Consider the following 22,655-nt stretch of genomic DNA (forward strand, 5'->3'; position numbering starts at 1 on the left):
TTTGTCTTTAATATCTTTATTCGTCTTTTTTCATTATTTTTATTTGTATTGAAATTCATACTCTGTGTCTTCTGGACCTCTTTTTCTTAAACGGCTTCTGTCATCTAACTCAAACAAAATCACCAAAAATGATTTCATGTTGTACAATCCACCTGGCGGACATTCCTATTGGCTTCACCAGGGTGCCATTTCGACAGCTGTGGTCCAACACTGTGAGGAAGTTTCCTTTTAACCACATTTTCACGCTCTCCACTGAACGGTTTGAGAACACACTTGAGTACTCGGATAGGCTGAACTCTAAAAGCTGCACAGATGGACAGATGTGCCTTTGCCTGTCAGATGCTAAACGCAAGTACAAGTGCAGAAGTGTCTACAAGTAAAAATAGAACAAGACATTGTCACTGTTAATACCACAAATGAACTGTGGCATGATTGGTTTTTCACGTCACAAAATTTGCTCTTGTGACAATACTGCCTCCAAATTTTCAAGCCGAGCTGGCTGAGACTAAGAAAAAATTCAATTCAGTAATTAATGATTACTGTTAATAACAATCTGGGTTTCCTGAAAGTTACTTTCACATAAACAACTTTTTCCTACTGGTTCACAACTTGAAAGATATTATACTTGTACTACAGGGCGATGCTTCAGGGAAAACCAGACCACAACAGAAATCAATGGTTAAACAGAAAAACTTCCTCAAGAGAGTCAACCTACAAAGAGAAGAACATCAAGGAGGCCATAGTGTCGGCCACATGTTCCATACTGCTTTATTCTGACTGGCTGTGACAATACTGTCTCCTCATGTTTCCTCCTACTAACAGGACTGAATGGACACCACAGGCTACTATACCCAGTAGAGACACAAAACGCCTCATCCTCAAAAACATGAAGAAAAAAAGAAAAAAAAGAGGAGGAGAGGCTATTTGAAAACCTGATTTGGATATGGACACTTGATCTGATGCTGGACAAACCAAGTTGTTGCGGCAGAAAGAGGCAGTGGCTGTGTTCCAGACCAAACACCCCCCTGTGACGAGGTTGTTCAGCGTATGTCATGAATCCAAATGAACCAAAGACAAACGGTGAACAGAAAAATGACGACAACTGAGTTTGTGACAGTTCAAAAAGCTCTGACTTTAGAATAAGATTTTTCTCACTAAACACGACGTGATGCATGATTGGGGAACTCACACCTCTGTTCTTATAAAGCTGGACAAAAGATAAACATGGACTTCCACATAAATTGGGAAAAATAATAATTCATCCATGATTACGCCTGTCCATGTCTGTTCTGATCACTGATCACACGAGTGTGCGGGGAGGGTGGGGTCTGTATTTGGTTTGGAACGGAGCCGCTGCGGATACAAATAACAACCCGCATCTCTAGATGCACAAGAGCTGTGATGTCACAGGGATCTTATGACATCATTGGAGCAAACGGTAACGGGTCTGATTGGCTGATGACTCTACAGAGCAGTGGCAGACGCCCATCAAGCCCCCTGAAGTGTTAATCCCTCTCTAACATCGTCACGGAAACCTTCAGCTTAATGCAAGGCGGTGTCGTTTTTTCCAATTTGACAAGTTAAGTAACACGTATGAGAAGTCATTTTAAGTTTATCAGATGTTTTAGATTTTATACGTTTTGTCCTGGCATCACTCCTAGGTAGCTGCCTCAGTTCAAAAGGGGACTTCGATGAGATCTGCATACTCTGCAAACATCAACAGTATCGTCTGAAATGCAATGATGAGCTAGCGCCCGCAGTGGGGCGGTGCTGGTATTACACCCCTCCCCCACCCCTGTTCCCAATGTCCCTCAGTTTACAAGAAACAAACAGGAAATAAAAAGATTAAAGAAACAAAGAAAAGAGAGAGAAAGAAAAAGAAATCCCCCCACCCCCCGACTGGGCCTGCCAGCACGCCACTAACTTCAAGTGGTGTGTGTGTGTGTGTGTGTGTGTGTGTGTGTGTGTGTGTGAGAATCAGTGTGTGCGCGGTCATGGCCGCCAGAGTCTCTGAGAATATGTGAGGACTGGTGTGTATGTGTGTTTGGGTGCGCGTGGAGGCTCCATGGGGGTGAGGGGGACTCCTAGTATTTCTTCCCCGGAACGAACTCCTTCGCTTCGGGATTCAAGATGCTCTTCCTCTGCAGAAGAAGACATGGATAAAGAAGAGTAAGAGCACATTCATTTTAACCTCAACTCTTGACTGATTCTAATCAGTTTGAGAATGAGCTTAGAAGAAAAAAATGTTGTGAAATGAGATGTATCTGTGACTCACCGCCACTTCCTCCAGGTTGCTGTGGTGATCGCTGACGGACAGGCTGTTGAGCTGCTGCTGCAGCTGCCCCACCCCCTGGTTGTTGAGGTCACGCGAAGGGATGAACCAGTCCTGGTCCTCCTCCTCCAGCATTTCCTGGAAGCAGCGCTCTAGGAATTCCTGTTCCAACAGCTCCTCCTCCACCTGGGAGACGACGAGGGAGAGAAAAGACACAAGTGAGTGCAACATCGAGGGGCAGATAAATAAGGAGGGGAAAAAGACAGAGGGGATGGATGGACAGAGGAAAAGGAGAAGGGGATGGATTATATGAGATTATTTGCATGAGAAGTAGGTGGAAGCGTTTCTGAAAAGGAATGTGGTGGCATTAAAAGACATGACTCATCGAGCTGTGCAAGGGAAAAAGACTTGAGAGGTCGGGATACAGTGAGCTGAAAAGGGCACTGAACACCGGAGGAGGATGGATTTGAAAAGAAACACCAGTCACACGCTTATTCCTAACTATAACTCAACTGATTAAGATTGGATCCAAATAACCTCTGATACACAAGAAAGAAAAACATCCTTAACACAATGGATAGGAGTTCACAGAAGAGCCAAGACAGAGTAACAGACAAAAAAGGATTGTGTGTGTGTGTGTGTGTGTGTGTGTGTGTGTGTGTGTGTGTGTGTGTGTGTGTGTTTGGGGGGGGGGTAAACAGGTCTGTTAAATTATGATGATTATCAGTGATCAGCTGCCCTGAGAACCTTCATCATGGGAACCAAGAAAAGGAGAGCGGATGGGGAGATGATAATAGAGGGTGGAGGACAGTAGAAAGCAAGATAAAATGGCAGAGTTGAAAGTACAGGAGGTTTTAAGTGAGTGTTGAGAGGCAGGAAAAAGGAAACGGGGGGAAGCGGAGGTTTGTAAGAAGCACCAGGACAGGAGGGAGAGGGCAACGCTGCCAGAGGAGGAGGTAAACTAGAAGTAAGAGTGAAGGATGTTAAGTTCAAAAGGCTTCACGGGTAAGCTTCTAACATTCTGACTTAACCAGGGGACTTAGCTGAGAGCTCAATCTGATGTAAGGTCACAGCCTGAGAAAGTAGGTGTAGGACAGTGGGAGGTTAACATTAACATACAATTTAGCACTTAGCAGGCTCTGAGTTACAAAATGCAGTGGACATAAGACGCTATTAGGACCAAAACAAAACCAAAAAAAAAACCAAAAAAAAACAAAGCATCACATTAAAAATTACAGATCAAAGACAATCCAGAGGTCCAGTTAGTTTCAGCAATAAATCTATGAGGGAGATGGTGTATTGAAAACTCTGGAAAATTATCACCTTGGATGTGAACTTACATTTAGTTATCTAAAGGCAAAATGGACAGAGAACAAATGGAAAGGATAGATGAGTGTAGACAGAAACAATGAAGGATGAGCATGTGAAGTCTCAAGTCCTTTCCTCCACTATAAACTCTGACCGTAAACATTGACAGTATCCAAGATGTGCTTTTTGTCCCATAATATATGAAGACTGAGTGCACACCTGTCTGTTATACTCCTCCTCATTCTCCATCCACATGTATTCAGCGAATGGGTTGGCGTCGCTGCCCTCTCCTGCGTGCCCATTGGCCACCGGCTCCTTTCCCTCTTTGCCCGGAGCGCCGCCTCCCGGTGTCTTGGCCACCTCTGGACCGCTCATCTCAGCCGGCTCTGTATGAGAAGACAGGTACAGTGTTATTGTTGGTCAAAACATAAAAACTACTTCTCTTTGGTAATTCACGTAAACTAAAGATTAAATAAACTTCAGCTCAAAACTTCATTGCGGTAAGGCATACTTACAAAGCCACACTCAACGTATTTTGGAAATCAGACACAACTGGTCCCCAAAACCAAATTAAACACTGTGCGTACTTCATTTTCTCCCATTCTTGATGCCAGATAACTTTGTCTCATCTCCTATTCATTAGCCCACAGCTGCATCTTATTGGCTGTTAAATTTACATTATCTCATCTGAATCAAAGCTCTAACGTTTCAGCCCAGGAACCAAATTGAACAAATTAGCAGCATCTCAGTAACATTTTAGCTACAGCTGGAAAACTGCTCCCACAGGCAAAAAAGTCCTCAGAGTCTCACTCTTCATAAACGGTAAAACCACCAAACAACACTTTTCCATATCTCATGATCTGAATAAGAAACAGACTGAAAACTGCCAACACTGACTGAGACTGATCCTGCTCTGTGCACCACAAGAAGTCTCAAACTGTCTAAAAATATTCTTACTGTAAACATCTAAATGAGTCAGAGGCTTAATAGAGTTGTTGGCATTTTACTACTACAATCAATAGTTTTTCAGGTTGATGAATTACAATGCTGCAGCAAAAAGGCCACAGAGTGTTATTATTAACCACAAAAACACACACACACACACACACACACACTGGCCCAAATAGACATCATGAAGACGTACAGCACCATTCATAGACAGACAAACACCCCAGAGTATTAGATCAGTTAACTCACGCTTCTAAAAAAAGAAAATACAACTTAATGTCACAACTTCCTTATTTCCCTACCACGCTTAGTTTCAGTGTGTGGAGCAAAACAATTCAGTCAAATGAAATTTAAATCCAAGCAGAGGCAGAAAACGTAGCAGAAGAGTAAACAAAGCCAAGTAGAAAGACTAGTGGAGAAAGACTTACACACCTATTTAACTCTTAGAAACTATAAACAAGTGTTTTTCCTTTATATTTGCCTAAGCATGCTTTGCCAAAAAAAAAAAAAAAAAAAAAGGTTATGTGACGTAAAACTCTGATGACTTCTGATTAATCACTGGCCTTTCAGGCACAACTTATAAAAAGCTAATCAATGATGCATTGCAAAATATTGCAACAAATAGAGAGGAAATGTTCAGACTAGTTTCTCCAAGTCATGAAATAATTAGTCATCAGAGGGATTCAGTGTGAATGTATGAATATACAGTTACATCATCTGTAGCCAAAATGCTGATGTGCCTTTTAAAGTTGGATTTGCATTTGGGGAGATCATGAAAACCTGTTAATGTCAGGTTAAATGTTGAACATTAAATTCTGCAGCACAGTCACAGATTCATTTAACCTTTATTTTCATTTTCTGAAGGCATTTTTAAGGTTAAAATTTATGAGATTATATCTAAATGCGTATGAATTCGGTGACTGCTGCCCAAAATGACTGAAGCAGTAGTTTTATCATATGACTGCATCAGCTGATAAATTTCCTGGTAATAATAATCCTGTTAACATGACATAATGTCAAAGAATTGCAGTTTTTTTTTCCAAAAAGATCATTTATGTAGTTTGGATAAAACAGGACCAAAGCTACAACAAGCATAAATAAAGAAAGTAATTCATCAGCAACGATTTTGATCATCGATTAACCGATTAGTAATTTTGTGAGCAAAAATTCCAAATAGAAAATACGACCAACCAATCTAATATGAGCAGAGGCACAGAAGTTAGTGCTGTTATTTTGAAGCAGTCTGTTATTACAAAGCAGCCTGGTGTCAGCTGCATGTGATTTAATTGAGGCAAACAGTGAGTCATCGTATGAAACTGCAGCATGTTGCAATTTACAGGCTGCAGGTGTAACCCACACTGTTCTCAGATGGCTGCAAGACTTACTAAAAAGAAGGCAAGCGCTTTCGTACATTAAAAAAAAGGAAAAACAGTTAAGAATCCATCTTTGGGACAAGCAGGAGTGTGAATGTCTTTATTGATCTGCAATCTGCGTAGAGGCAGTGGAAAAAAAAACAAAAAAACTCACAACTACAAATCAAAGTGGCTCTTGTCCAAACACTTCCTTCCTCCCTCTGTGGGTCGGTCCCTTGGCTACACATGACCTTTCCATCTGAATTTAAAACTCCAATACTAGAGACTGGACAAGATCACATAGCTGTAAATCCACACCTGGCCTGAAAATATTGTGCATGCCTGCTGTTTGCATTAGTTGGCCTACACCTCTGTTATTTCTGTGGCTGGACGTCTTCCAGACCACAAGGAAATCCAATCACAACACTTTATTACTTATATATGTGATGTGGAAGACCTGGCAGAGCAGTGATTTTGTGCATCAAGACCTGCAACATCACCATTACTTTTTAATAAGTGTAACTGCAGACAATATGACAGTCCACCTACCACAGGGCTGCCATACAGTACAGCATTCCTGCTAACACAGATAGAAAGCCCTGTAACACAAACACAATCTTACTCAGTTGAATGTGGGTAAGATGATTACTGACTGCTGAGCTAAAGGTTAAGTGGTAAAGATTGTACTGTACATTCTGCCTCACAGAAGTACCTTGACTATGCTCAGATGCAATCTAACAGAAATGTAATACTTCCATTTTATGGTATCATACATTTATTTATGAAAGAAATGCTAATCACACCATATGTGTCTGTCCCCGTTTCTGCGACACAGACACAGTACTACTGCTATGATGAGACATGCCCACTATAATGACATAATCCTCAGACTGCCAGCCAGCTCCAACAGACTTGTCATGACTCAACTGCGGCCTCACAGTGGATACAGAGGGGTGGGGGGGTAAAACGATGATCTCAACCGAGCCATGCACACAGCTCCAGGGTCAGCTGAATGCAGACACACACAGTTAAAGTGTTTGACTAGCAAGGACTGATTTACATCCCCAAACTCGTAGGAAATTCACTTGTGTAATGACCTGATTTCCAAATTCAGCACATAATGTTACTTTAACGCCTGTTCCTGTCATTTCCATCATGGTCAGTGTGGTAGGATCAACATACGCAGGCAGACTTTGACCCGAGGTAGACTGCTGTTCACTGTACAGTGACAGTACGGACACCCTGTCCTTCATTGGAGTTCCAATAAACATGGATAATCTAAGTAGGTTAGTAGACTAAGAAGAGGTGCGTGTGTGTATCTGTGGGCAATGAGAAAGCAATCTAATTATTCACTGCAATGATTTACACAAGGTGTCAACTTTAAAAAGTCAAATAACAGAGAGTGAGAGGGTCAGAAAGAACATTTTGCAAGAGAATACGACAGGCCTAAATTTAATACTGTGCTATCTGAGTGAGGCGCCGACGTGTTCAACGTGTTTGAAGCCTGCATGTGAGAGTGTGCCAGGGCGTCCACATTCATTTTTACTACAGTCTATAAAGTCTTACAAAACAACACAGACTTTAGAGCTAAAATGAATGATTGTTTATTTAAATATCTGAGCTCTGTCTGAGTTCTGAATCATTTTAAAATGAATATCTTTTGGTTATTAACTAACTTGGAAGAGGTCACCGTGAGCTCTAAGAAGTTTTAACAGACAATTATCACTATTTTCTGACATTTTATAAACAGTACAATCTTTAGTTAAAAAAGAAACAACAAAAAAATATAAACATTAACTGTATCTCTGCATGAAATCTTTCTTCAAAACTAATGATTATCATGTGATTCCCAACTCTAGAATCAGTTTCCAACAGTTACTAAGAGTCACTGCTAACTCTGCACAGACAACACAACAGTGCAAGAAGGGTGAACTGATATAAATAAGGAAAAGCATAGACAGTGTGCACTGTGCCATTATGTGCTGCATGAGGCACTTAACATGTTCGTGTTGCATAACCATGTGTTGGTCACCATGTAATATTTAGTTAGTGGAGCCTAGGTTGTCCCATCCTCCATGCCTGCGAGCAGAGTGTTGATTTGATGCAATTCGATGAGAATGAAAGATAAACAGCGGAAAGGTAAAATTCTGTTCTGCAGCAGGGCTACATAGAAAATGTCAAAATTATGAGAAAACCTATAAAAACTGCAAAGTTTGAGCTCTTGCTCTGTGCAAAATTACCCATATTGTGATCTGAAACGCTTACAGTTGCATTGAAAATGGGCTTTTGGAAATTATGCTGAATAGTTTTCGCTTTTCTGACAAATTCTAAACTCATCAGCAACATTTTAGACAAGGGATGACAAGTTTGGGTGATTTATAATGCATGCTCTGGTTCCACTCCATCAAACAAAGTATTTAATGCTTCATTTTATAAGATTAAATTAAATATTTGTAAGTTATGAGCCATTTTGATTGGACAAATCCACCATCATTATCTTCAGCTCTGGAAAACGGGGATGGACATTTTCCATTAGTTTCTCAAATGTATCAAACCAGACATTTAACTGAGAAAATAGTCTAAAAATTACTTAAATTTACAATAAAGTATAAGTATTAACTGGAATATCTCCAAGTGACCTCATTCATTCCAGGTGTGAACTGTTTTACAATCAGTTGAATTTCAGGGGCTAACAACAAAATGAGTTAAAGTGCTAATAGCATTAATGGAGTTTAAAAGGTCAGATTATTAAACTCCACACATTAAAATGTTGGGTCAGTCTGCTGACGAGTCTGTTGTTTTACTGCTATTAGATATAATTGTAGATACTTGCATGTGAAGAAAAAAAATCTCAAACACAGAAATCCAACCTGCGACTAGCGAACAATTTGTGCAGCTCCATGAACTGTACATAACAGATGCTGGAAATGTACAGAATAAACCGCTTCATGGCAGATTATGTAATGCAACAGTTAGAGTACTGTATGTAATGGGAGCGTCGTCGTGGCTTACAGCCTGCTAACGTCTTCACATAGCTAACGGGCTACACCAGGTGTCCGGGCCTACCTGGAAAGTTGGTAAATGGATTGGACGGTTTTAGCCGAGGTAATGCTAAGTGGCTAGTTTACGGTGGCTGCAAATAGATAGGCACGCATAGCTGTCAATGAACGGGCCTAAGGTGAAAGCTATCCCAGCAACAACAAAGGGTAGACGGCTGGGTGGCTGAAAACAGCTATTTTATCAAAGTCGTGAAGCGCATTTGCAAAAAAACGGCTTCAACGCAAACACTGCACCGAATGAAACAAGACACCGTGTGCTATTACAACACGTAAACCATGCACCGAGGTCAAACTCCGTTCCCGTTTGGATGCTTAAGGCCAAACAAAGTCGGCTGCTCCGCTATCAGCTAGCACGCTGCTACAGCATGGCAGCATCACTGAAGCAGGTCAACAAAACAAGCCTCCGCTCCGGGGATTACAACACCTTTGTACACACAAAAGACAAACCGTTCACAATCGAGATTTCTGGGGTTAAAGTTACCTGGCATTGTGATCTCGGTGTTCGCGTCAAAATGCGACGTTACACAAAGTTATTGCAACTACACCGCGAAGAGTGCGTGTTCGTCGATTCTCCAACGGGGATTTCTCCGTGCTGTGATGCAACGTAGCTCAAGTTAGCTAAATCCTGTTAGCCACCTTGCTAACGTTAGAAGCTGGTCACGTGGTCTGGTGCTGCATTCAAAGGCTTTCAGGAATGTAGGAATTGTAATTTCCACATGACAGCAAATTAAAGTTTAAAATACCACCCGTCCCATCCTTTGTAACTGTCTTGTGTGTGTTTGCGCGAGATTGCTCTAAACGTTTATGATGGATTTTATCCATTAGCCAGGCTTCTCACTTTTTTAACACGTCTGCAGTTGTTGAAAATCGACTAAAATCCAATTAGGGCTGAAAAATAATTCAATATTTCTCTTTATTAACTTTAAATGGAGTCGTGTTGTTATATAATCTTACTGTTGTCATAACTTTATTATGTCCAAATTAATGGTTTTGAGCAAACTCTAATAGAAAACTAATGGAATTTTGATATTCAAGCTTTTGTTTTACAGATAAACTATTTGCAGTGATGCACTGAAACAGATGTAGCCCGGATATGCGAGCAGCTACACCACAACATCTGGTTAAATCCCACCACAGTTTTCCTTTCCCATTCCCCCCAGGGGCTAATAGTGCATGATTAGATGATGAATCCCAAGATTGAACAAGGTCCAGCGCTGATGCACTCTGAGCAGAGAAACACTGTAAGTCATTGACCCTATTTCCTCTGCTGTCCATTCAGATGAAAAATAGAGCAAAGGTGGTGAGTTAGTTTTTTCCCCATCTTATTTAACCAACAACAAATATCATGACAGAAATAAACACCATCAAGCTTGGAGCGTCACTGCTAGAAATAGATACTATATTTCTTTCTTCTCTGGTTTGAAGTCCCAGTAGTTGATGTCGTTAGTTACACTAATTGAGTGACTGACAGCAGCTGACACTGTGGTTGCCTAGCAGCGAACAAGGCATGATCCTGGAGTCTAGGCCTGTTACAATTTCTTACAATAAAGTGATCACGCTATTCTCGAGCCAACAAAGCATGTCCAGTGTGAGCCACACACACTTAGGATTCACAGAAAAATTCACATTTTTAAGTCACATAAAAGATTGTTATGTTTCTTCCTAATTCTCCTTGACATGGCAGTCAACAAGAATTTGACTATTCCCCCTCATACTGAAAAATCTGGCTTGGTTTGTCAAACTAACACAAGGTCAAAAATCTAACAACTATTCAAAAAATACACAAATTGTCGAGGAATGTTTTAGCCACTCTGCACCTGCAGCTGCCTTCCTGCCCAGTGTGTACACCTCTGAAAGATAAGTTAAGTGTTATTTGCTCTCTATTCGTTTAAGTTGCTGAATCTGCTGATGATATAAGTTGCTTGCATGCTTGTGTCTTTTAATCCACATGGTGAAGGAGAAATGTGCACTGGTATTATTTAGTTTGAGGAGCTGAAATTGGATTATTTGGAAAATAGCTGTGCTCTGATGACTCTGCTGTAAAGAATTTGGAACCAGGTCATTGGAGTTATTTTGCAAAAAATGCCGACATAATGTGTCATGCATGTTTTGATACTGTTAACACTTTGAACACAATAGCGTTGCACTAGGATTAAAGACATAACAGTTGCAACTACAATTATTTTAATAACTAAGTAAACAGACGTGCTGCGTGCATGCTGAAGCACTGGGCTCACTGGTGCCAATTCAAGAATTAGAAGAAGAAAAAAATCTGCAAAAGAAGCATAACTTTTTGGTTGACATAGGAATCGCAAGTTGACAAAACCAATTATCGCTAAAACCATATAAGTAACCAGTGGTCCATTCTAATCAAATTGTTTACAAATTTCAGTAATACACATCGCAGTACATTTGAGAATCGGGGCTGGCAGTGGGTACTTGAACGCAGCATGTGAACAAACATCCCTCTAGCTCCGCCACACCAACATTACAGTCCTTACTCTCCTCCAAAATACAAATGCTTGCGTGGCTTCGGAAATAAAAGCATTTCTGTCGATTAATTACAAGTAAGACAGGTCACACTTTATCTGACTGTCATGAGGACTAAATGGTTGCAACGATGAACAACAGGCTATTAAATCATAAGGTCCGATGTTCAAATCAATATGTACAAAACCCTGATAGCTATGTTACAGACGTAAGACATATATCCAGCTTCTGAGGACTATATTTCATGATGTATTTCATGAACTTGACATTTCTACAGTGCTGCAGTCAATCCCAATTACTTCTAATGCATGAGAAGACTCTGAAGTTGTTTCACCACATTTTCATGATAGTTTTTTTCCGTTTTTTCACACTCGTTACTGAAGGCGTAAGCAACTCGGCGATGTGAAATGTATGCATGTTATTTAAAAAAATAGGCAGTTGTACAGAAAATAACACAAGTTAACTGGTTTATAATTAACATTGTTGACGGTTAGCCTCTCCTTTTGCTTCCCCGCTGCTTTTTCTTTCGGTCTTTCTCTCTTTTTATTAACGAACTGCTGTCTTTCCGCTTTACTCCAGCGATAACAACACACTCACCACACAACTTCTACTGCAAATAGTGGGGAATCCGCAGACCAGCTGAAGGGGGGAAAACGGCTCTTTTCCGGTCCCGGATGTCACAAGAAAACCACACAGTAAAGAAATTCTTCTAATAATCTTCTATACGTTAAACAAACACTTGTTTCCTTTGTCGGTTTGCTCGCGTTATTGGCTAAAAAGCGAATAAATCCACAGTTTTTTTCTACCAAAACGTTGAGGCTGAAAAACGTTGTGTCGTGGTCGCGTTTGTCCAGCTGTACACTTCAGTCATTGGTCGAAGTCTACGTCAGTTAAAGCTTCCTAGCGATGCTATTGGCTCGGATGAACACACGCCCCGCCCCACCTCTCCATTCACGTAAGTAAACAAAATATAACCCATTTTCTCGCTGCCCGTTCTTTCTAATCAATAAGACCAGTTAATATTTGACAATACAGCTGTGTTAACCAGGTCTGACTTTTCTTCAACAGAACACGCTCTAGTTTTACGTTTATTAAGGTTGCTTAGGATGAGAAATGAGCAGGAAAGAGCTGAATAAAAGTGAACACAAGAATTGAATATATGAGTGTGAGCAGTGGCGTTCACATGCTTTCCAGGGGCGAGGGAAGCCCCTATCAGCCTGTGCCTCAATTAGTCCCTTTATATACAGGTCATAAGGGCCGAGGTTAGAGTGTCTAACATTTAGAGTGTCATTTACAGGGGAGAAAAAACAGTTGAACAACAGGATGATGGCAATACACATCAGCAACAACATGACATTGCTGTTCCTGACCCAGCTGTTGTACTGTACACAGAGGCCTGAGCTGACAGTAGAATTGTAAAAGTAAAAGAAAATGACAAGTGAGCTGTGCCGCTGTGCCATAGCCTACAAAAGGGTGAATGTTTTATTTATTCTGATCTTTCAGAGCAGCCACCTCATTTGCATCCGAGCCTTTTATAGCCTCGGTGACTATTTAGTCTATTTTTGTTCACAGACAAAAAAAAATCCTCTTCACCTGCTTCCAGGTTTGGAGAGCTGAGGATGTTTTTGTTAATGACAGTTCATCTGGATCTGAAACACCGTTTCCCATAATGAATGATGATGAAAGTGCCATGCATGCAGAGAGAGATTTCATGTTCCCAACTCTCTGTTTAACATATACTGGTGGAGTCCTGCCATGTTACAGCCTTACATCCTTGCTGAAAAGTATACTTTAATCAAAACAGTAGATTTAGTCATGAACTTACTGGCAGCATATAAATCCTCTACACCCACTCACCTTTACATATGTAATCAGTCTTCACCTGTATTAATCGAGCAATCCTCATTCCCTCATGCACTTCTGCAATGCAAAAAGAGAGGGGGCATTCAGCAGTAAGTAAGTGGGTGCATTACCCTAAAATTTCAGTGGAGGGCGACTGTAACACACAGTGTGGTTGCTGGGCAGTGTGTCATGTTCACTGGCAGAAACATTACCTCTGTGTTGTAAATGTGGATCCAAGAGGTTCAGTTGGAACTAAGGATGTAAATACTGCACCCTGACCCCTAATGTCTGCTGAGGTGTAGACTAATTAAAGCACTTCACAATAGTGCAATGATTACTTTAAGTCTACCTGACTGCTGTACACTCAATGGCCACTGAGAACAAGTGACTATGCCGCATATTCTTGTGTATATTTTGCCTTACACCACAGCTCCACATCAGCAGAAATTGTCACTGTAACAGATTTCCAACTTGCTACATCATTTCTGCGTCGTCCCTTCTGCACACGAGATGCATGGATGTGCGTGTATTTGAGACGGAGATAGGGACATTAAATCTGTTTTTTCATGAATGCCAGATGTTCCTCAGACTGTCAACTTTAAATGTGTGTGTGTGTCTGCAGCTGATTTATCCACACTGACCTGTGATACCTCTCCTTGGGAAAGTCATAAAGGGCTGCAGGGATGGTTGTGAGTACAAGCACACAGCACGCACACACACACATGAAAACACAATCTGCATCCAAACAGAAGCCAAAACTCTGAGATGCGTCATATTGCAGAGATGTGATAGACACCCCGCACCCACATATAAAGTCATGGCAGTATACAGTAATATAATGCATTCACACAACTGTTCTCACACTTGCTGTTTAACTACAGACAAAAGGAGGCACTCCACTTTCATTCTTTTCCCCCACTTTCCTTCTCCCCACTGCTGTTACACAACACCTCCCTCCCTCTTCTCTCTCTCCTTCAGTCCCCTTTTGCTATAAATTTCACCCTCCATCTTTGCTATTGAATCATAAATCATAAATCCCCTTCCTCTCTCTCTTGCTCCCCCTTTTTATTACACAATAGCCCAGACTTTATGTCAGAGGGCAGTCATGTTTAATATGTGTGTGTATGTGTGTGAGTGTGTATCTCCTACCCCAGCCTTTCCTGTGGCCCTGGGTCCCCACCCCACTCACAGACACACACACATTCACATAAATATGCACACACTGGAACATATGACACACCCTCACATGCACACGAACAGGAAGTGGCACGTTAGCGCACACATATGCACCCAAAGGTACAGTATTGCCTCTTTTATTTTCTGCACAAACTCAGTATTCCTGCACGCACAAATGCTTATGGTCCGAGGTCCTGTTAACACTCGCCACCGAGGTGTTGTTAACACCCGCAATAAGCAACAGGCCCACAGTATGTGCAGTTTTAACACTGACTTTGGTGAACATGGAAATATATTCCTGCTACACATTTGTTCCAGAAACCTCTAAGAAAACAAGAGGTCAGATATTTCTACCTCGCTCCTCTAATGATTCCCTCTTGTGTGTTTTACACCGTGGCCCTCACATGTTCAGACTCTGGGCCTCTTGCTTAACATGTTTGAAAAACGGTGCAAAAAAAGTCTTGTAGTATTTGTACAAGGGGATTTATTGTAGGAGAAGTTGAATTATTGTTACCACTTCATTGCAAGTAAAACTAATGCAGTGTCAGTCTGCATATCCATGACCATTATTCACCTTGATTATGAAAGAAGAACATTTTCCAAGTGGTACGTCATTGTGCAGAACATCTATCACTGTTGTTTGAATGGCAAAATGATCATGAAAGTCTAGTTTGAGGTCTCAGCTCAAAGTCCACTTACTCACTTTCTGAGGCTTTTGACCATCAGACAATCTTCATCAGTAAAGGGAGTTTTCTCAATTATCAGATATTCAAGCTCCAAACATCAGTGCTGGATAAGACAATGTGATGAGACTTTTTAAATGGACCTTGAGTCTTCAACTGTTGTTTCCAAGGTCATCAATGAACTAACATGTTCAACAGTTGACTCCATCTGCTGCTAAAGACCATGTGATTTGGTCAAAAAGGTCCAGAATAAGCAAACACATGGACCTTGAGCTGAGATTGTTTTTTTTTTAATCACAAAACTAATTCTTCACATACAGATGACCAACTGAACCGCCTTCAATGGAAAGAGATCACACTCAAAAAGAATTGGATTTTTGTCAGACGGTAACCACATCCCCATGCTGTATATAACTCAGCCAATATTGATTCAAATAAGTGTATTTCACAAAATCTTGAACTATGGCTTTAACATGCACAGGCATAAATGTATGTTGAACATTATGGAAAGCTATTAACACAAGAATCACTGGCAGCAGTGTAGCATATGATGCTATCTGGAGGGGAAGTAGCAGGTTTTCCCTCAGGCTGCAAGTTATTTAGAGGACCTTGAGGAAGAACAGTGTCTTGCATTGTATGTGTGTGTGTGTGCACTTGCATGTGTATGTTATGGGTGTGTTTCCGTTGCTCGAGGACTTCCAGGGTTCCAGAGATAATGTGGAATTCATAAGAGGAATGCAGCATAGGGGTTCCTTCCTGTCACCTGACTCCATCACTTCCTGCGTTGGGCTTCCTCCATCTGAACCTCCAAGGACAAGGGTGAGGCTGCATCTCGACAGCGGTGGAGGTTCTCTTTCAAAATTTGGTGTCTCTGAGGTGATGGAGGAGCTTTGGATGAGACCCCCCCCCACCCCCACCCCATCCCAGGTCTAACGCAGATAAGGACACAGCTGATTGCTAAACACAAGTGAGGCAAGTGCTCAAAATTATGAAAAGGTTTTGAAACAAAGCAGTTGAAATGCTGCCACCCGACCGCTAATGATAGTCATTGGAAAATTAAGTAGAGCAAATGAATGTGGGCAAGGGATCAAATAAAACAGATTAGACAAAGAAACATGCGAGAGAGAAGAATGGCCAATAAAACAGGGAAGGGACAGATGTAGAGGAACAATAAAAGGGGGTAATAAAGTGAGAGAAAGAAGGAGAATGAGAAAGAGAGAGGTGATGGCAGGATCCATATGGGGCCTCCTAGTTTTTGGGCAGCAATGGGAGACATGCCAGGTAATGGCTTCCAGACACACACACACACACACACACACACACACACACACACTAATTTGATTTGGAAATCTGACAGGACAAGGAGACTGAGTGTACGTGGACGTGTGTGTATATACCAGGGGGCTTTTCTTTCACATACTCAAGAGGTCTGACTTCCTCTGCCCATTGGGAGTGGGGCCGGCTAGTCTCAGTGTGTGTGTGTGTGTGTGTGTGTGTTACAAGCACTGGGGGTTAATGTATGCTTTCAATCACAGCTCTACTGGGGAGAAATCAGATCCCTGCAGGGTCGATATGGATTCTAAGACCCACACACACAAATCTACAAGCGCACAGGACATAAGAAAACATTTACAGATATCAGGCAAGAGAAAAGTTAGAAAGTTGTGCATAAACGTTATGAAAAGGTAAAGGGAGTAGCTGCAGTATGAAATGAGGTGAAGACAAAGACGTGGAGGAAGACAAGGAGGACATAGATGTAAGACAAAGCAACAGCATGTGAAGAGAAAATGGCATGAATGAGAGAGAAATGAAGAGAGAACAAGATGAAAAGAGAGGCAAAGATGAAGACAGGAAGAGCTAATTAAACAGAGGAAGGATAGATATGGAGGAGTGGAAGGGGAGAGACAGGGCAAGATGACTTCACTGGGATGCACCGCCTGCTCAAGATTACTCCACCCTCATCCACACAGCAGTCTCCCAGTGAGGTAAATCCCCCCCCCCCACCATGCACTGTCACAGCCCTCCCACTCCAGCAACTGGTGTGTGTGTGTGTGTGTGTGTGTCTATGTGTGTGTCACCACTTTTCTCTGACATTCCTATGCAGAGCGGAGAGACGGTGAGCTCGGCTGCAGGGAGACAGAACTACAAATCCAACTCAGAACTCCATTAAGAAAAACAAGGATTTTTTTTAATGAAGAAGAGAATAATAATCCTCTTCCTTGACGTTGCCGCTCGTCTCTCTGTCCATCACTTTTCATTGTGATCTCCTCGGATTTGGGAATTCCAGTTTTTTGGAAATCTGCCTGCAAGTCAGCTGAGAAAGTCTTACATTTTCAACCAGGGATTTCTAGAAAAGCATCCTCTTGTCTCCAGTCAGTTTCCTCCTCTTTCTTTACCTCTCCATCTCTTCCCTGGAGGCAGATTCCAAACTTCGAACTGCCGAATTCCAGAGTTTGGGAATACCTCTGGAAAGGCAAAAAGAACAAGGGCATAGTGTTGCAACTGCATACAAAGAGGTGAGTCAACATTAAAAGAAAAGAGTTTGTGTCAGATGTACTGTGATGTAAAACTTGTCCTTCCTGCAGTCTTTTAAAAGGTTTCTAAACTTGCATGTTTGTACTATTTTTGCATTAATAAAGCCAGTACATCTACCAGTAATGTTCACAAAATTTCTCCATACTCTTCAAAGTGAGAGAACTCCATTGTTAATGGTGTGTAAAAGTGGCGTGTGTTGCACAATCCATCCCTAATGTAACATCTCTGGGGAGTTAGAGCTGCTTGTTCTGCTGATCCCCTGCAAGTCTCCAGTCGTGCCTCTGAGAAAGGGAAAACAAAAGTAGAGTCTGGAGGGGGGTGAAGGGGGTGTATATACCATTCACTGTACGTTGAGCGTTAAGAGATGAGAGGATGAGAGAGGTAAAGTAGAAAGAAGGAAAGAAAAAAGCATGTGCAAGAGAGATGAGGCAGAGGAGAGATGTAGGGTTCCATCCTCTCTCTGGTTTTATCATTAAGTGCAAGGACAGCTGCTGGAAACCAAGTCAAATCTGATGCACACAGTATATTCAAATGTTTCACGCACATGCTTGAATAAATGTGCACAGATGTTGCACGCATGTACGCAAAGAAAGGATGTCAAAGCGACTTATGGGCTCTTTCACTCTCTGACACACACACACACACACACACACACTAGCGCATATGCACAAGAAGGAGATTTAAACAAATACATCTTTGTTTCATTTCACTCATCTGGTTAGTTTGCTCCTGGCTCAGATCACAGATTGATCCAATGATTCCCAGAGCTGCAATACAATACGCACACACACACGTCATACAGACAATTGGAGACAACTCACTCATTAGGAGTATATGAATAAAACAAGTTAAATACACATACACACTCATGTATATATGGTTGAAACAGTAGATACGCTCCATGTCTTTCTCTCTCTGCTTTTACTCTAGTTACTGCTAACTGTTTCTCTCACTTGACCATGTGTTTTCTCGTTTGTTTAACCCAGATAAAAAAGTTGGCGTACATCACAGTCAAATAGCAGTAACATACTGTGCGTGGTTTTTGGCAGACAGTCTGATCCATAAAAAAGACACCCAGAAGCTTCCCACTTCTGCCACTCAGTGACCTCTGAGCAGTTAAAGTAAATGACAGTTTGAAGTGCACACTGACAGTTGCTGTTGTTGGGGTGTGTCTCATTCACTTTCCATCCTCGGCTGGTGAATGTCTTTGCTGTGTCTAAAATCACTCTATTCACTAACTCTAGACTGCTGTATTTCATTGTAACTGAGGTCTGACTTGACTAAAACATGTGCCACAATAATTACTGATGGAGCAAAATGAAATGACAATGATTCATTACTGTTCAGTTTTTTAATTTACTGCTTACTATAGTGTGAGTATATTTTTTGAGTGTTCTTTGTGTTGGGAGCAGTGAGTTAGTGAACAAGAGAATGATTTTGAACACTGCACTGGTCACACCCTGCTATCGCTAACCGCTGAGCTATCACGCTTCCTTTTTATTCTACCTCTGTATATGACTTATAGGATGATTGTTATTGACACTCATATACCATTAATAACTTAAACCCACATATAATTATGGCTCTGCAGGTACCCTCAGCCCTGCAGAGCATTTTGGTGTCTTTCAGCCCATTGTTTTGATTTAATGGCCTTCAACTTTATTGTTATAGTTTACTCTCCTCACCCTAATTTCCAGGCAGCTGTATGTTAGCACGAAAGCTCTGTTAAAACTATGCTACAAGTTCAATACCTGCCCATCAGGAGTGGAGGTAGGTGGAGACCAAAGCAGAGCTAAAAGCAGGGTAACTATGTTATTCCATATGCATCATGTTGGTGTTAATGTGTTTCTCTGCAGACCCTGGCTCCTGTAAAGATGGCTGACGTGGTGCAGCCAGACACAAACAGCCTGCAGATACCGGGTGAGAAACAGATATACAGTACACACACATTACTATGGCAACCTGGTCAAAATGACTTACTTCTCCTTCTTTATCTCTTGGAGAGCGAGCACGCTGACCTTTCCGTGTCCTTCTCCCACTTGTATTATTCACATTGGATTCCAGTCACATTCCAGTCATTCCAGTTCATTACAAATTTTCAATCTCATATCTACAGAGCCCCAGGTCAAGCATGTTTACACCCTAACTCACTAATCTCCATGATGAAAAATAAGGTGTTTTCTGCATGTGTGCTTGTATGTTAGTATCAGCATCTGATAACAGTACAGGAATGATTCTTTCCTTGTGATAAGAGTTTTCCCATGGTTGGATATTGCTTCACACTACAGATTTTTTTGGCTATTCTGTTCATTTTCCACATGGAGTACGTGTAATTAATCTTTTCTTCTCTTCTCTTCTCTTCTCTTCTCTTCTCTTCTCTTCTCTTCTCATCTCAATACATTTCCAGGTGATAATTTATCAGCCCCCTCATCGCCTGGCACAGCTAGAAATGACTGCAGCATCACCCCTCTCACACCCTCACCCTCCCCGGTAACTCTGCACACACACACACACACATACATACACACACACGTTCACCACAGACACTCCTACACACCCTTTCCTCTTTCTACTTATTTTTCTTTATATAGAGCTCTTAAACACGACCTGTAAACCCACATCCACTTCGCAGTGTTATTAGTGGTTTATAATAACGCTTAGACTCACAGTTTAAAAGTGAAGTACAGACTTGAAACAAGTACTCTATAAAGGCTACAATCTGTGGTAAAGAAAGATACACACATTGGCACTGTTAGGAAAAAGGAACAGGAAAAATGGGTCCAGAAGTGCTTAAGGAACAGTTGGAAAACAGGATGGGAAAAAACAGCTTCTGATTTCCAAGCCACACATAAAAACTAGTTATTTCTGAAGTGTAGAAATACTGCAATATTTGATAATTACATGTCCTGTATAAGACATTGGTTTAAATCCAACCCATGCTTCCTGTACAGATGGAAACGATAGTCCACATTAGGCCACTCACTCTTTTCTGTCTTTAAACAGTCATGTATGAAAATAATATGTGTGTGTTTTTGATATTTTCTTCTTTTCATAAATCTACAGTGTTTTATTTTTCTTGTGAATATTATGTCTGTGTATGGGCCCTGGATTTTCATCATGTAAACATCATGTAAACATGAAGAAAGAGATAAATGAGTACAGGAGAGATTATAAGGAGGAGCTTCTGGCTGTGTTACACACACAACTTTTTCTCTCTCTGTCTTTCTCTCAGAGGGTGGAGCTCAGACCCAGGATGGCCTGTCCGTTCTCTGTCGTCGTGGCGATAGATTTTGGCACGACTTCTAGCGGCTATGCTTTCAGCTTCACACAGGACTCAGAGGCCATACACATGATGAAGTGAGAGTCTGTGTATTTTTCTTCAATTTTATTCTCCACTACTGTTTTCGGTTCTTAACAGCCTTTTCCTCCAATCCACAGGCGCTGGGAGGGTGGTGACCCTGGAGTGGCCAATCAGAAGAGCCCAACGTGTCTGCTGCTCACTCCTGATTTGCGGTTTCACAGTTTCGGGTTTGCGGCCCGGGACTTCTACCACGACCTGGACCCGGAGGAGGCCCGGCACTGGCTCTACTTTGATAAATTTAAAATGAAGATCCACAGCACAAGCGTAAGAGAGACCAAGAAAAAAAAGTCTCTTTTACCTGTAACCACACCCAACAGTGATGTCACAGTGTACCAACACACCCGAAAGTTCACTTTTACATTACTGCAACAAGAAGAGAATTTAAAAAAACAACAAAAAAGATTTTACTACTGTTAAATTAATTTTTAAGCATCAGGAAAATAACTGCTGTGTTTGACGCAGGACCTCACCATGGAGACAGAGCTGGAGGCGGTCAACGGACGGAGGGTCCGGGCCATCGAGGTGTTTGCTCACGCCCTGCACTTCTTCAGGGAACATGCACTAAAGGTACACTTTAAAACTCTTCATGATTACAGTGTGGTGCCCCACAGTGGACATGTTCACGCATTCACAGACTGACAGTACAGTGTATGTGTGTGAATTTAGCATGTAGTTTCAGCTATATTGGAAGGCAGGGGAATAGAGGTTCATATAGTGGACTTAATTTAGAGTGTTTTACCAATAAAAGTTTTTTGTATTCTGTTGTAGGAGGTGAAGGATCAGTCCTCATCAGTTCTGGAGGGAGAGGAGATCAGATGGGTGATCACTGTCCCTGCTGTGTGGAGACAACCTGCCAAACAGTTCATGAGAGAGGCTGCATACCTGGTATTGACAGATACTGACAGACACCCCCTCTATCTATGTTGCATGACTAAAACCTTTCAAAATCACTGGATTTAAGTGGTTCAACAACCTAGACTCAGTCTTAAAGATACATACACACTCAGAGGATGACACTGTTGCGCATGTGTGTGTGTGACAGAGAAAGAGGAAGAACAACGGGGAGATGGAAAGAAAGGCAGTGTGTACAAAGCATGAGATAAAGGCTGTCTGAGTAATGTTCCCATGGCAGATCACATACTACACACACACAAACACAGACAGAGATCATAACACTGTACTTTTGCTTCTTTTCTCCTAGTTTATCTTCCCACCAACACACACACACACACACAAACCCCACACCCCTCCTCTGTGTACTGTACATGTTACAATGACTTGTAGGAAGTGCAGGGGATCCTATCGCAGTACACATCAGTGAGAATGGACCAACCTGTGCGTCTGTGAGTGTGGGTCCAGTGCATATGCCACAGTGCATGGGAAAGGCTATATGTAACCTTTTACCCTTAATGTCATGCTTTCCTTGTTCACTCACTTCACTCACCCTGGTACGTACATAAACAGTCGAATGCACACTCACTCTCACATGCACACTGACATATATGCACACACACACACCCTGCGCTGCCTCCTGGCTTGATGCCGTCGGGGTGTGTGTGCTTCCTGCTGGTGATGATGTCATCGGGAGCGAACAATGAGGGAGACCGGCGTACAAACACAGGAAGCTGA

The 22,655-nt window shown here is 41.7% G+C and overlaps 2 protein-coding genes across 7 annotated transcripts in view; one reads left to right on the forward strand and one right to left on the reverse strand.

The window, feature by feature from the left end:
• On the reverse strand, positions 1-12,267 carry paip2b (poly(A) binding protein interacting protein 2B). 2 transcript variants are annotated; one of them, XM_018684903.2, is made up of 4 exons: positions 12,027-12,267; positions 3,800-3,966; positions 2,276-2,458; positions 1-2,141 (listed from the first exon to the last, which is right to left on the reverse strand). In XM_018684903.2, the coding sequence occupies exons 2-4, from the start codon at positions 3,953-3,955 to the stop codon at positions 2,085-2,087; spliced, it is 396 nt and encodes a 131-aa protein (XP_018540419.1). In that variant the 5' UTR covers positions 3,956-3,966; positions 12,027-12,267; the 3' UTR covers positions 1-2,084. The 2 variants fall into 2 exon arrangements, with proteins under 2 accessions (XP_018540419.1, XP_018540418.1); XM_018684902.2 differs by lacking the exon at positions 12,027-12,267 and adding an exon at positions 9,421-9,587.
• hspa12b (heat shock protein 12B) overlaps positions 12,244-22,655 on the forward strand; it is a 20,301-nt gene continuing 9,889 nt past the window's right edge. Inside the window, exons 1-10 of one of the 5 annotated variants that reach the window (XM_051075584.1) lie at positions 12,244-12,384; positions 13,894-13,960; positions 15,833-17,115; positions 17,235-17,646; positions 19,522-19,585; positions 20,073-20,155; positions 20,898-21,022; positions 21,104-21,290; positions 21,489-21,593; positions 21,795-21,911. In XM_051075584.1, coding sequence (XP_050931541.1) covers positions 19,540-19,585; positions 20,073-20,155; positions 20,898-21,022; positions 21,104-21,290; positions 21,489-21,593; positions 21,795-21,911 — 663 coding nt within the window. In that variant the 5' untranslated portion in view covers positions 12,244-12,384; positions 13,894-13,960; positions 15,833-17,115; positions 17,235-17,646; positions 19,522-19,539. Of the gene's footprint in view, positions 12,385-13,391; positions 17,116-17,234; positions 17,647-19,521; positions 19,586-20,072; positions 20,156-20,897; positions 21,023-21,103; positions 21,291-21,488; positions 21,594-21,794; positions 21,912-22,655 lie in introns of those variants that run through there. The other 4 variants (XM_051075588.1, XM_018684896.2, XM_051075586.1 and 1 more) reach the window with 4 other exon arrangements.

The sequence above is a fragment of the Lates calcarifer genome, linkage group LG14 (genome assembly GCF_001640805.2).
Source record: "Lates calcarifer isolate ASB-BC8 linkage group LG14, TLL_Latcal_v3, whole genome shotgun sequence".
Lineage (NCBI taxonomy): Eukaryota > Metazoa > Chordata > Actinopteri > Centropomidae > Lates > Lates calcarifer.